General features: G+C 39.1%; 1 protein-coding gene across 1 annotated transcript in view; it reads right to left on the reverse strand.

The window, feature by feature from the left end:
• The window catches only part of TLK2 (tousled like kinase 2), a 147,846-nt gene that overhangs the window by 41,539 nt on the left and 91,711 nt on the right, over window positions 1-14,596 (reverse strand). Inside the window, 4 exon segments of the mRNA XM_066262676.1 lie at window positions 3,401-3,537; window positions 5,724-5,834; window positions 11,204-11,296; window positions 12,478-12,573. Coding sequence (XP_066118773.1) covers window positions 3,401-3,537; window positions 5,724-5,834; window positions 11,204-11,296; window positions 12,478-12,573 — 437 coding nt within the window.

The following is a 14,596-nucleotide window of genomic DNA, read 5'->3' on the forward strand; positions in this document are numbered from 1 at the left end:
TGACCAGTCACAGGAAAGCAACAAAAGACAATAGAAATGTGAAACCTGCACCAAATAAAAGCAAAACCCTCCCAGTTTCTGCAGGATGATATGGCAGCATGTGCACATGCAGATGATGATATAACACCGTGTATACAGCGGAGCAGCCCACGGCCATGCCAGTCGAGATGTGGACAGTACAGAAGAAAGTTCAGTGTGTACTGTGGCTCGCTAAATTTGAATCCATGACCAAAGTGCAACGTGAATATCGGCGCGTTTATAACAAAGCGCCACCACATAGGAATAACATTATTCGGTGGAATAAGCAGTTGAAGGAAACTGGCAGTTTGGTGGAGAAACCCCGTTCTGGTAGGCCATCAGTCAGTAATGAGTCTTTAGAGCAGGGATCCCCAAACTACAGCCCGCGGGCCACATGCGGCCCCCTGAGGCCATTTATCCGGCCCCCGCCGCACTTCCGGAAGGGGCACCTCTTTCACTGGTGGTCAGTGAGAGACCACAGGATGCATCCTGTGTGCTGTATGTGGTGGCGCCACAAAGCGCAGCGATGCGGGACGCAGGCGTCAGGGCTCTGGAAGCGCGTCATATCACTTGTTACGCCTAGCATTGACAAATATGGAACCAGACACTGACCATCTCATTAGCCAAAAGCAGGCTCATAGTTCCCATTGAAATACTGGTCAGTTTGTTGATTTAAATTTACCTGTTCTTTATTTTAAATATTGTATTTGTTCCTGTTTTGTTTTTTTACTTTAAAATAAGATATGTGCAGTGTGCTTAGGGATTTGTTCATAGTTTTTTTATAGTCTGGCCCTCCAACGGTCTGAGGGACACTGAACTGGCCCCCTGTGTAAAAAGTTTGGGGACCCCTGCTTTAGAGGCTATACAGGATAGCTACCTAAGGAGCCCTGAAAAATCTGTGCATGAGCCCACATCGAACTGCACTGAATAGGTATGAAATTGGGAGAGTTTTCCTTTTATTTGGTGCAGATTTCACATTTCTATCGTCTTTTGCTGCTTTCCTGTGACCGGTCAAAAGTGCACCATGACTTTACACTGTATACATTTTGTCTTTGAAGACTAAATGCTTTAAAGATTGAGACTTTAGCACTCACCTTTATTAAACATAAAGTAAAAATGATCTTCAGGGACAATCCATATATTTAAACTCTACTGATTACCAAGAAAGAAGGCCCACCACCAAAATATAAACTATAAAAAAAGAGTACACTGATGCCGACACACCTTTGGGCATCTTAAACTGCACACTGTGAGACTGAGAGAGCTTGTTTCTACATGAAAATTGATGTATGTTATATATAATAAGAATTCCTATATTAATTCTTGATGTTCTTGAAACTACTTACCTATTTATTCTTACAAATAAAAGTTGTCTAAAGATATCCTATTCGTGATACTTCACTACAGTTTATTTTGGGAATACAAAGTCTAAATTATGTCAAACTGTAAATTCTCAGAACAAGAACCATGTCTTATCAACCCTTCTATCTCCAACACACATGGCAGTGGCCTTTTATACAGTTATATTTCTTGCATTCCATCAATTTTAGAGTGCTCACTCTTCATGACCAATGGAAAAACTATTTCTACTACCTTCTAGACTAGAGGTATTAATGACATAATAAATCCATCTAACTGTGTCACCCAAAAATATATGGGAAAGTCCTAACCCACAATACCTCATATCATAACCCTTGTAAATAGGGTCATGAAGACATAATTAGTTAAAATAAGGTCACAATAAAATAGAGTGGGTCCTGAATCCAGTAAGAAGAGAAGACACGGAGACATCTGGAGGAACACAATTTAAAGACGGAGGCAGGGATCGAAGCTACACTGCCACAAGCCACAATGCCAAAGAAAGATCCTCCCTAGAGACTACAAAAGGAAAAGAGATTTTATTTGAAAATATGTTAAAAAAACAACAACAAAAAAACATAGATTCTGTCATTCTACAAAATGAAGGTTGGTCTCTTGAACTGTGAGAAAATAAATTTATATTGTTGTGAACCACCCAGTTCATGGTATTTTGTTACAGTAGCCCAAAGAAAAGAATATAGGTACCTTCAACAACAAAAATGTATTCTAGACTCCAACCATATTATATATAATTAGAAGGAGGTATTAAAGAATAATGCAGGCCCTGGCCAGTTGGCTCAGTGGTAGAGCGTTGGCCTGCCATGTGGATGTCCCAGGTTTGATTCCGATCAGGGAACCCCGGAGAAGTGCCCATCTGTTTCTCCACCCCTCTCCCCTCTCGCTTTTTTCTCTCTCTTCCCTTCCTGCAGCCATAGCTAGATTGGAGCAGGTTGACCCTGGGCACTGATGATGGCTCCATGGACTCCGCCTCAAGGCATTAAGAAGAGCTCGTTTGCTAAGCAATGGAGCAACACCCCAGATGGGCAGAGCAACACCCCCTAGTGGGCTTGCTAGGTGGATATGGTTGGGGCCCATGCAGCAGTCTGTTTCTGCCTCCCCTCCTCTCACTGAATTAAAAAAAAGAAAGAGAAAAAAGAAAAAGAAAGAACAATGTACATACAGGGGGTCCTCAGGTTAGAACACAGTTCCATTCCTATGACAGTGACATAACCCAAATTTTGGTCTAAGCTGAAACACACCCTAGCCTAAGTCACTTACCTATCCTAACACAGTTGTAAAATCATAATCTAGAACATAAAAACACAACTAAGCCACAGGAAAAGGAAAAAGACATATACAGTACTGTACACTGTACTGTGTGTTCTTCCGACACACACAACTAAACTAGTTTACCCGCATGGCCTGTAAATACAACGCTAATGGCGTAAGCCAAAACACTCACGTCTCAATATTTTAAAGTTTTTATGGGAGTGAGCATCATAAACTTGAAATGTCATACAGTACGTAACAATTGTAGTAACCTGAAGACCCCTGTATTTTTCTCCAAACATCTTTTTAACAGTGATCTATAGATAGCACTCAAATATACCAGATAAGAATGGTTAAAGTTTCCAAGAATTTCATATATTCTGAATGTACTAGGAACTGTGAATTGGTATGGACTGTCTATAGAAGCTACAGAACGCCAAAGAAGAATCCTCCTTAGAGGCTTCAAAGGGAGGATGGTCCTAGCAACACCTTGATTTCAGATTTCTGGCAATTCTAATTCTTTTAAGCTTTAATGTAAAACTCACTTTTTATTCCTTTGATTGCTTGTTTAATTTTCTCATAATGTCACCTCATTTCCTACATTTCTTTACACATAGGATGACGAAAACTGACTGAAACTTACTAAAAAGATGATTACCACTAGCTACTAAGGTTATTAATGACAATTATAGAAAATTTAAAATATCCAAACAAACTTATCAATTCTAAATTTAATCACTGCAAATGGACTTACTTGATAAGGTTCTGGAAAGCATAACCATCTGTCCACTGTTCAGTAAAAGAGGCCCCATGTCGGACAGTGGTAAAGTGGCCCAACCTCAAGCGGTCCTGCATGCTCTTATCTCGACATGCCATCTTCTCTTGTTTTGACTTAGGGAAAAGGACAAATAGAAAATAATTTTCCTATGAGAACTCATATATAGTATTATGTTTATTTTTGTACTATATTGTTCAAATTTTAGTACAACTGCCTAAATACACATTGACTTTAGGAAGTACCCTAAAACTTTAAATAAATTCTCTGTATTAACATCTACCTTGTCATAAAAATGGAAAAAAGTGGTTTCCTTTTGATAAAATTTGCCAGTATCTTTGACATCAATAAAATAATCCATTTCACTTCACTTTTATCAGCATTCCCTGTCGTTATAACAGCATTCCAAAGATTTCAGCACATATAACCACCAGTCTGTCTCATACCTCTATCTTATAATAGTTTCATTAGTAAGTACTACCATCTTAAATCTTTCAATATACTATAAATAAGTACTGAGGATGTAATAAAAAGCTTTCAAAAAAGAGTTACTGGTCCTGGTCGGTTGGCTCAGTGGTAGAGCGCCAGCCTGGTGAGTGGATGTCTCAGGTTTGATTCCCAGTCAGAGCACACAAGATAAGCGCCCATCTGCTTCTCCACCCTTCCCCCCTCTCCTTTCTCTCTCTTTCTTCCCCTCCCGCAGCCAAGGCTCCACTGGAGCAAGATTGGCCCGGGTGCTGAGGATGGCTCCATGGCCTCTGCCTCAGGTGCTAGAATGGCTCAAGTTGCAATGGAATAAGTGCTCAAGATGGGCAGAGCACTGCCCTCTAGCAGGCTTGCCGGGTGGATCCCGATCAGGCGCATGCAGGAGTCTGTCTCTCTGTCTCCCCGCTTCTCACTTCAGAAAAATACAAAAAAAAAAAAGTTACTAATAACTATGAAAAGCAAGTTGCAACTAATCAACTATAAAGGAGACATCAGCCAATTAAAGTAATCATGTATAAGAATATACCAACTTAATTATTTTATAGCATAAGGCACTTAATTATCACATTATATACATACATTACTCCAAATACGATCTCTGAAATGGAAATGAACTACTGTTAAATGTTTGTAATGGTAATAGAATTCACATTTTAATTGATAAATATATATAAGAATTTAGGGGACTAACACCCTAAATCAGTGGTTCTCAAAGTGTGCACCAGGGCGCACTGGTGCACCCTAGAAGATTTCCAGGTGTGCCCTGTGGTATTCCAGAGAAATATGTGTCTATTGGGGACCAAAAAACCAACAAGGTTTTTGGAGTTTAGATTTTTGGGGGACAGAGGTGTGGGGAATTGGCCGTAAGCTGACAGTCTGCACAACCCCCCACCTCACTTGCCCGATTAGGTTGCAAAAGGCTGTTAAACTGTGGTGCTGGATTATTTATACTACCCCCCATGTTCCCCAGAAAGACTGGAGGCAAGTTTCTTCTATCCTTTGTTTGGTGTAAAGTTAAGATGATATGTGTGGTGGGGGGTTTCTGCACTCAACACAATTAAGACTAAAATGAGAGGAATTCTTCAATGTATTGACGAGAAAATGAGAGTTTGCCTTTCAAATATATGCCCTAACATTGAAGAAGCCACTAGGATATATCAGGCTCATGTTTCTCATAAATACAAGAATAAAAAAACTTAACACATTTGCGCTGGGACCAGCTGAATTTACTAAATCTTACTAAGAATGTATCTTTATATATAAAAAAATAACTTTTTTGTCTTTTTTTAAATTTCTTAACCCCTCTTTTTTACAAATTCTAAAAAGTATAACTCAAAAAATGTAAATAAAAGTGTTTTTTAATGTCAGAATAAATTTAATTTTGTTGTATTTATTTCATTTAATTACCATAAAAGCATGCTTGGACTTTATATTTTTTTAATATTTGACTTAATTATTATAACATATTTCTCAGAAACTTGTATATAGTGTGCCTACAATTATATATTTGTAGGACTTTAAATGCGCCCTGACTTCAAAAAGTTTGAGAACCACTGCCCTAAACAAACTCAACTAGAACAAACTGTTTCAGTCCAATCACACTCAAAGCAATGCACAACTAGAAAGAATGTCCCAAATTATCACTCTGGATGCTTGAAGTGTCCATGCAAGAAAGACCTCTAACTGCCAAACCAAAGTCTTTTCCTAAAAAGCCCTAGTTTGAAGTATATATTTTCATCTCAGGTTCGAAGGAGCCACAACAATGACACACCGAGCAGATAGGATTTCAGAGTCCTGACCACCATTCATCACTCACCTTTTCTATAAGGAGTTTCTTGCTCATTGTCACACATCGATTTAACCGTTCTTTGTATTTCTCTAGCATCTTTTGTTGTTCATCAATCTGCCGTCTCAAATCACAGTTGGCCTTCAATTAAGAATAAAAACATTTTTTAGAGAAAGACAGAAACGGAGACAGATAGGAAGGGAGAGAGATGAGAAGCATCAACTCATAGTTGCAGCATTTAATTGTTCATTGATTGCTTTCTCATTTGTACCTCGGGGGGGATGGGGGAGGAAGAGAGCGGCTCCAGCTAAACCAGTGATCCCTTGCTCAAGCCAGCGGTCTTTGGGCTCAAGCCAGAGACCATGAGGTCATGTCTATGATTTCACACTCAAGCTGGTAACCCCTCACTCAAGCTGGTGAGCCCATGCTCAAGATGGAAGAGTCTGCACTCAAACCTCAGGGTTTCGAACTGGGTCCTCAGCGTCCCAGGCTGATACTGTATTCACTGTGCCACAGCCTGGTCAAGCAAGAACCAATTTTAATATCCTCCAAGGAAGGTAGAGTAACACAAAAGCATTTTCTAGGGATGTCTTAGAATCATTTCTGTTGTTAAATCAAAAGCAAAATTAAGGATCAAAGAAGTAACTCTGTCTTTTAAAAAAAGAAAGGTAAATATTTTATTCTCTCTTAATAAACCTATCTATTTATTAAAGATGATTTCGATTACTAGAAGTGAGCTTGTTTATCTAATGATATTTTAACTCTTCCCAAAAGCTGGTTTACAGCTAATCTAGTACATCACATTATGTCTCAACTGTCACCAAAAAAACCCCCAAAAACATCTATGATAAGTGATTATTAAAACACATAAAATGGCTGATTAAGCACTTTTCAGCACTTACAGATTAAATACTTATAAAAGATTAAGCATTTTAAAAATTAGAGTTAAAAAAAAACATGTAATTCTTTATGTTCAATTGTTCTTTCTTTTCCAATTGCTGTTTCCAAAAAAAAAGAGACATAAATTTACACAGTGTTTCTTACCAGAGAAGTCAGGCACACCCATGCCCACATAACTAACTAATTGAATACAAAGTCCTGGTTCAAGAATGCCAGAATGTAAATACACAGTTAATTTAGCTGTGGCCAGAAGGATAGAGCAAATACTTTGAAAAATCAAGCCTCCTACAATAACAGAGAATAACAGAGAAGGAAAGAACCACTAACCCAAGGTCAATTTTGACTTGCAACTCCTGAATTTATTCTGGTGTTAAATAAAAGATCTATATATACTCTTTTGGCAAATAAATGCTACTTTATAATAACTTGCTTGAATTATGAAAAAAATCTGGTATTTCCCAATCAAATGAAATAAGTGTTTCTGAAATAGTAAAAAGCACAAATGGAAGATATTACAGCACATTCAATTTTTGAGACTTTTCAGGCTTCATTTTTAAAGTGACCGAAGTACAATAGCTTTCATCTCCAAATTTCTGCTCTCCCCAAAAGTATAATATAATTTCTTCCCATTAGTTTTTCTTACAGAGTTCTATGGACCACATTATCAAAGGCAAAGTCTAAGTACATTTGGGTAAATGTGACTACGTAATTCATACTAAAGAATCTGCAGGCCAAAAATTGTGTGTAATGTTTATATGAAATTCAATCTACTTTTGTAAAGTGAGATTCCCTTGAAATCTATAATCAAATCTATGGAATTGATCAATCTCTGGCAGCTTATTTAAATTTTTGAAATTCTATTTTTGTGTTTTTTGACATAAATGATTTTGTGTTCAGGTTTAAAATAGCACCTGGCTAGCAGCCCCTGATACAGCGTTACCCAACATATATCTCACAAAAATGGCAAAACTCAATTGACGACCCATGACTGTCTAAAAGGAGATGTACAGAACAGTGGTAATTCCCCGTTCCTTCAGATCAGAAACACAAGTTCTAATCAACGTGAAAAATAAAGGCAGCTGCCTTTTCAATGTATCCATTCCTTTGGTACTGCTCTACATACAAAGAAAGAAACAACCTTCAGAAAACAAGGGTGTTGGCCTGACCTGTGGTGGCATAGTGGATGGAACGTTGAACTGGAACACTGAGGTCACTGGTACGAAACCCTGGGCTTGCCCAGTTAAGACACACATGAGAAGCAACTACTACCAGTATATACTTCCCACTCCTTCCCCCTTCCCTCTCTCTCTAAAATTAATACACAAAATCATTAAAAATAAAATATAGAAGAAAACAAGGGTGCTGAAGAAGAGTGGTAGTGAATACAGGGAGCATACTGCTTCCTGGAGAAAGAAGAAGAGAGGGAGATGGAGGGGGAGAGGGAGAAAAGCAGAGGAGAAAGGCAGAGAGGGAAAGGAGTGGGGAGAGGGAAAGGAGTGGGGAGAGAGAAAGAGAAACATCAATTTGTTGTCTCACTTATGTATGCATTAATTGGCTGAGTCTTGTATGTGCTCTAATCAGAAACTGAACCCTCAACCTTGATGTATCAGGGTGACGCTCTCCTCAACTGAAATACCCCACCAGGGCCAGACATTTTATTTTAAAGATTTTTATTTATTGATTTTAGAGACAGAAGAGAGAGAAAAAGAGAGAGAAGGGTGGGGAGAAGCAGGAAGCATCAACTCACAATTGCTTCTCGTACGTGCCTTGACCGGGGCAAGCCTGGGATTTTGAACCTCTGACCCCAACACTCCAGGTCTACGCTTTATCCACTGTGCCACCACAGGTCAGGCCAGACTTTTTTTTTTTTAAACCCAAAACAGGTACGGTACTAAATTAGGATTCAAGTTTTTCATACATTCCATCTTCTCAATCTTTTTTTTTTTCAAATTATGAGAAAATTTATTTAGAAAATTACAGAGGTGGAAGTGAGCCAGATGGGCTGTGTAGGCTTAGGAAACAAGCTACAGAAGCAAAAAAAGGGTCCTTGGAGCTTAGTAGAGAGAAAGGCAAAGGTAACATGCCAGGTGGGAAGAAGGGGAGAAGGGAAAGGCACAGGCATGCTTCCAAAAGGGAGAGTGCCCTCTTCTCAATCTTAAGAGAGTAGGCAATAAAAGAGCAAGAGGAGTCCATGATCTTTTTTCAGTCTGGCAGAACTCTGAACAAAAACCTGCCAGTGTTGGAATCGGGCCAGGAGCTTTCTAAATCCAAAACATATCTAATTACAAATCGTGGCAATTCAACCAGTACCCAAGTGAACACAAACAGGAATAAGAGTAGCCCCCAGGCAAATATATATGCTAACAATGAAAGATAGAAGATATCTACTGAGTCTAAACATGGCTCTCCTCATTCAAAGATGGGGAAAAAGAAACAAACAGAAAAACTGCTCCCCTGTAATATTTGACTAAAAAAATGGAACATAAGCTTGAGGATGATGAAAATGATTTCCCTACAGAAATCAAAAGAACATTTTAGAATACTGCTTATCATATTCCATAAAATACAAAAAGATATAGTGTTTTAGAAACAGGAGCCAAAACCCAAAAAGAATTTATAGGATTGGATAAGAAAGTGAATTAGAGACTTCCGGTCAAGATGACTACATTTGCATTTTCCCACAACCACATCAAAATTACAACTGAACTACATAACATCTATCATCTAGAACTGCCTGAAATCCATCTGAATAGAAGTTCTACAACTAAAGATTTAAAGAGGAAGCCACACTGAGACTGGTAGAAGGGGCAGAGATTCGAAACAGGCTAATCCCATACCTACATGCGGCAGACAAAAATCAGGAGGGATATCTCAGCTCTGGAGGTCCCTGTTGAGGAGCCAGGTCCCCTAGTCCAGGGATCAACTGCCAGGAACAGAAGTCCCCATAACTTATGGTTGTGAAAACCAGAGGAGATTGTAAATAAATGAGATGGAGAGCTGCTGCAGTCCTAGGTATTCCTTAAAGGTCCCCCACATGGACTTACTTACTCACCTGCTCTGAGATCCAGCACTGGGGCAGCAGCTCAAAAGGCACCAGAGACATATGGGGAGGAAATGAACAGTCTGGCTTAAGGAAGAAGCCTTTTTTTTTTTTATAAACTCACCTCCCACAGAGATGGCAGGCAGACACCACATCTGAGTTGTCATCAACCTGGCTAAACTCAGCCCAGCCCTGGTGATTCCCTGAGACCCCACCCTACCCAACTTGTGGGTCCACCCAAGCCACTTCCTGTTCCATTTTCATACAAATGGCTTCTCTTGGCTCATGCTGCAGACTTTCCTAATTTTTCTCAAAGATCCACCAACCCAAAACAAGCAGCATCTGGCCACAGCATGTTCTGCACATCCTGCTAGGTAGTCCCAAGCCCGGCACTAGAAGCAGCTAGCCTCAGTTCACAGCTTGGCCTCTTCTGAGCACTTGTAAGCCCAGCAAAAGTAGCAGCCATCTGCAGATCAAGTTGTAGCTCATGCCAGGTGACCCCAGGCAGAGCACAGGCAGCAGCTGACTTTGGCTTGCACCTCCCAGGAGGCCCCAGAGCCTACATACCCAATGGACAGCTTCAGACCACATGGGAGCATCACTCAACCACCTCCATAAGCAACATACTCAAGAGGTGAATTCAGGGGATACCAGAATCCTGATGAAGCAAGTTTTATTCTGTGGGGCAGGAAACCCTCCCCCATTGCTCTTCTGACATGCCAAAGAGCAATTAAGATTCAACTACAACAAAAGGGAGCACACACACCTGGAGAACCCAGTGCAGGTAACTGAAATGGCTGTGCCACTGGATCCCAAGACACCTATTACATAAGGCCACTTTACCAAGACCAGGAGACACAGTAACTCTACCTAATACATAGAAACAAGCACAGGGAGGCAGCCAAAAAGAGACAAAGAAACATGTCCCAAATGAAAGAACAAAACTTCAGAAAAGGAACAAAACAAAATGGAGTTAAGCAATGTACCAGATGCAAAGTTCAAAACACTGGTTATAAATGATGCTCAACAAATTTAGGGGAAGACTAGATCAACTCAGTGAGAACTTCAACAAAAAGATAGGAAACATAAAAGCGAAGACAGAACAAAAAAGAACCAGTCATAAATGAAGAATACATTACAGGGCATTAACAGTAACAGATAAAGCAAAGGATCAAAGCAGCAATTTGGAAAATAAGGTAGCAGAAAACAATCAGAAAAGCAAAAAGAAATTAAAAAAATGAGAATAATTTAAGGGGCCTCTGGGACAACATCAAGTGTACCAACATTTGCATCAAGGGGTTCTGGAAGGAGAAGAGAGAGAGCAAGAAATTGAAAACCTATTTAGAAAAAATGACAGAAAACTTCCTCAGCTTGGTGAAGAAAACAGACACACAAGTCCAAAAAGTGCAGAGTCCCAAACAAGATGAATTCAAAGAGGCCTACACCAAGACACATCATAATTAAAATGCCAAAGATTAAAGAAAAAGAGAGAATCTTAAAAGCATGTTTCAAATACACATAACACCAATCAATGCTTGTATAAAATCTCTTACCACATTTTAATACTTACTCTTAACAAATCATCTATTCTTCCCTCCTTCTTCTCTAAATCAGAATTCTTACTGTTTTCTAGTGCAGATATTTTTTCTATTGTGAGGTCAGACTACGGAGACAAAACAAAATTTAGGATTAGTCTCAAAATATTACATGCCATCACGTTTTTCTCATTACTTTTCTGAAAATAAATAAAAAGCATTTGCTCAAGCTCCCATCGCTCAAGAAATTAAATCTTCTTTCCTCATCTCATTCTTTAAGCTCTATATTCTACTACCCATGCATTTCAAAAACACCTTAACACCTGAATCAAAGATATGAAGTCTCAAACCTCTGTGCATTGAACAATACAACAGAAATACACTACTTTAGAAATGAAGCTTTGAGACGAGACATGACCCAGATCTCTAAAACAAACACGCCATCTGGTGGAAATAAAGAAAAATTAGATGGGGAGAGACCGAATTATCCAAATGCTTAATTATCAAGTCTAATCAACGGCTCAAAGGCTCGTAATTCAAATAAAATTAAAATCTGCTCTCGCAGGTTGTACAACTCTTGAGACTTAAGAAATTCTCTTATATTGTCAAGTGTTCACTCTCAAAGGCAGCACAGTGCCAAGAAAACTTTATATACTATTTGGCTACCTCAATATCACAAAATAGAGGATCTATCCACTATTCTTTTTAGATAATATCTTTTGAATGTTCACAGAATTCCCTAAATAAAAGAATGTCTGAAGACTGGTTAAAGAAAAAAATTATGTAGGTGTGTGCCATATGTTAAAGAAGTTCAGCTAGGTCTTGCCAAATGAGCAGTTACAAGGAATAAATTAACTCCTTCTATAAAGCAGTGAATTAACATTCATTGACTGTCCTAATAAGAATTTTATATACATTGTTTGAGATCATTAGAATCAGTCATATTTTACAGATGATTCATACTCAAGAAAACTGAGGCCCAAAAAGAGAGATGTAGGTGAAAAGATAGAATTTGAACTCAGGCTTAGAGGTCTCCACACAAAGTGCTCTCTCCTCAACAGCTTGCTATAGTATAAGCACTTCCATTGCAACATACCAGAAAGGAAAAGAACACCTCAAAAAGTTAAAGCACCTTCCAAAAGACTTTTTAATTACTCATACTGCAAGTTCTGAATATAATAATACAAATAATGAGGAAAGGTCAGAGAATTAAGGGGAAGACAAAGAGAGGACTAACAAGTTTTACATGTGATTAGCATTTATTCCTAAGCAGATCTTTTCCTCCTCTGTTTACTGATCATCGACCTACCTGCGTCTGTCTGTGCTGGATGGAGATCTGTTTCTGGGAGCTGCAGGAATGCTCTGTGTTACCAGATCCTGTAGAAGAGGGGCTGTTTTGCTGAGCCTGTAATAAAGGTATATCACCAATCACAAAAAAAGTTTTGCATCTTTCTCCATAAATTTGTATGAATGCAAATAACTAACTCTATATAAAATTAACACTGATGAAGGTCAGAAGTTAGGGCCATGCAGACAAGAAGAAAGTAAAACAATTCAAATGAGAAGCAAGGGCAAGATATGGTGGCTTGGACCATGTTCCTATAAAGAGTTTGAAGTATCAAATGCTAATAAAAGAAATTTTAAAAATATGTAAATTTGAGAAAATTAAGTTATTCCTGTTATAATAGGCCCTTTTCAATTGTATTTCAATACGCTTTTGTCGGAAAAGACTGGTAAAGCATCCAATGCACAGGGAATGCTAGTGACTCCAGGTAGAAAGAACTGTGAACACACTAAGAATACAGTTGACTCCTTTATCCCGTATCAGTTACCTGTGGTCAACCATAGTAAAAAAAATTAAACAGAAAATTGTAGAAATAAACAATTAGTTGAGTTTGCAACCAAGCACTGTTCTGAGTGATGTGATGCAATCTTGTGCTATCCTGCTCAGGATGTAAATCATCCCTTTGTCCAGGGTATCCATATATGTGTGCTATACGTATACCATTAGTCACTTAGTAGCCATCCTTTTTTTTCTTTTTTTTAAGCAAGAGAGACAGAAAGAGAGACAGCATGAGAGACAGATAGGAACAAAGAGGAAGGGAGAGAGATGACAACCATCAATTCTTTGTTGCGGCACCTTAGCTGTTCATTGATTGCTTTCTTGTATGTGCTTTGACTGAGGGGAGCAGAGCGAGTGACCCCTTGTTCAAGCCAGTGACCATGGGAACATGCCTATGATCCCACGCTCAAGCCGGCGACCCTGTGCTCAAGCCAGGGACCTTGGGATTTTGAACCTGGGTCCTCTGCGTCCGAGGCCAATGCTTAATCTACTGTGCCACTGCCTGGTTGGGCAGTAGCCCTCTTATTTATAGCAGAATGCAATGCTTGTGTTCAAGTTACCCTTTATCTTACTTAATACTGGATTCAAAGAGCACAAACAGTGATTCTTGCAACTCACATAAGACAAAGAGAAGCCAAAAAGTGCCTCCTTTAAGTAAAAAGGTATGTTATGTATAGGAAAAAACATAGCATTGATACTATGTGTAATTTCAGGTATCTACTGGGGGTCCTGGAACAAATAAGGGGTCCTATTTTTTTAAATTTATTTATTCATTTTAGAGAGGAGAGAGAGAGAGAGAAAGGGGGGAGGAGCAGGAAGCATCAACTCCCAAATGTGCCTTGACCAGACAAGTGCAGGTTTCGAACCGGCAACCTCAGCATTCCAGGTCGACACTTTATCCACTGCGCCACCATAGGTCAGGCAATAAGGGGTCTTATTGTAGTCTCTTAAGTCCACAGCCATTACCCATTAACACATACTGGTCCAAAAAGCCAGGTTAACTTCTAATACTACTACTTGCTGACTGTGACTTCCACACAAAATTTATAGGGCATTCTAAGTATTTTTAATTTAGAAGGCTTAGGATCTAATATAATTCAAATACTCAGGAATATACAATCATTATACTCCTCAAAAATCCTTTTAAAAACAAGTTGGCACCGCCTGACCAGGCAGTGGCATAGTGTAGAGAGTGTTGGCCTGGAATGCAAAGGAAACATGGCTAGGATGTAGAGAAGACAGGTTTGAAACCCTGAGGTCAGCTTGAGCCCAAAAATTGCTGCCTTGAAGCCCAAGGTTGCTGGCTTGAGCAAGGGGTCACTGGTTTGGCTAGAGACCCCCAGTCAAGGCACATATGAGAAAGCAATCAATGAGCAACTAAGGTGCCGCAACGAAGAATTGATGCTTCTCATCTCTCCCTTTCTGTCTGTCTAACCTTATATATCCCACCCCGTTTCTTCTCTCTTGCTAAAATTAAATAAATAAATAAAACATAAAAACAAGATGGCACCTAATAACACAGTACAACCCATCACAGACATAATTTAGAAATATTGGATATGCTGAGGATCATGGGTTAATGGGA

Source organism: Saccopteryx bilineata, chromosome 2, assembly GCF_036850765.1.
Source record: "Saccopteryx bilineata isolate mSacBil1 chromosome 2, mSacBil1_pri_phased_curated, whole genome shotgun sequence".
Taxonomy (NCBI): domain Eukaryota; kingdom Metazoa; phylum Chordata; class Mammalia; order Chiroptera; family Emballonuridae; genus Saccopteryx; species Saccopteryx bilineata.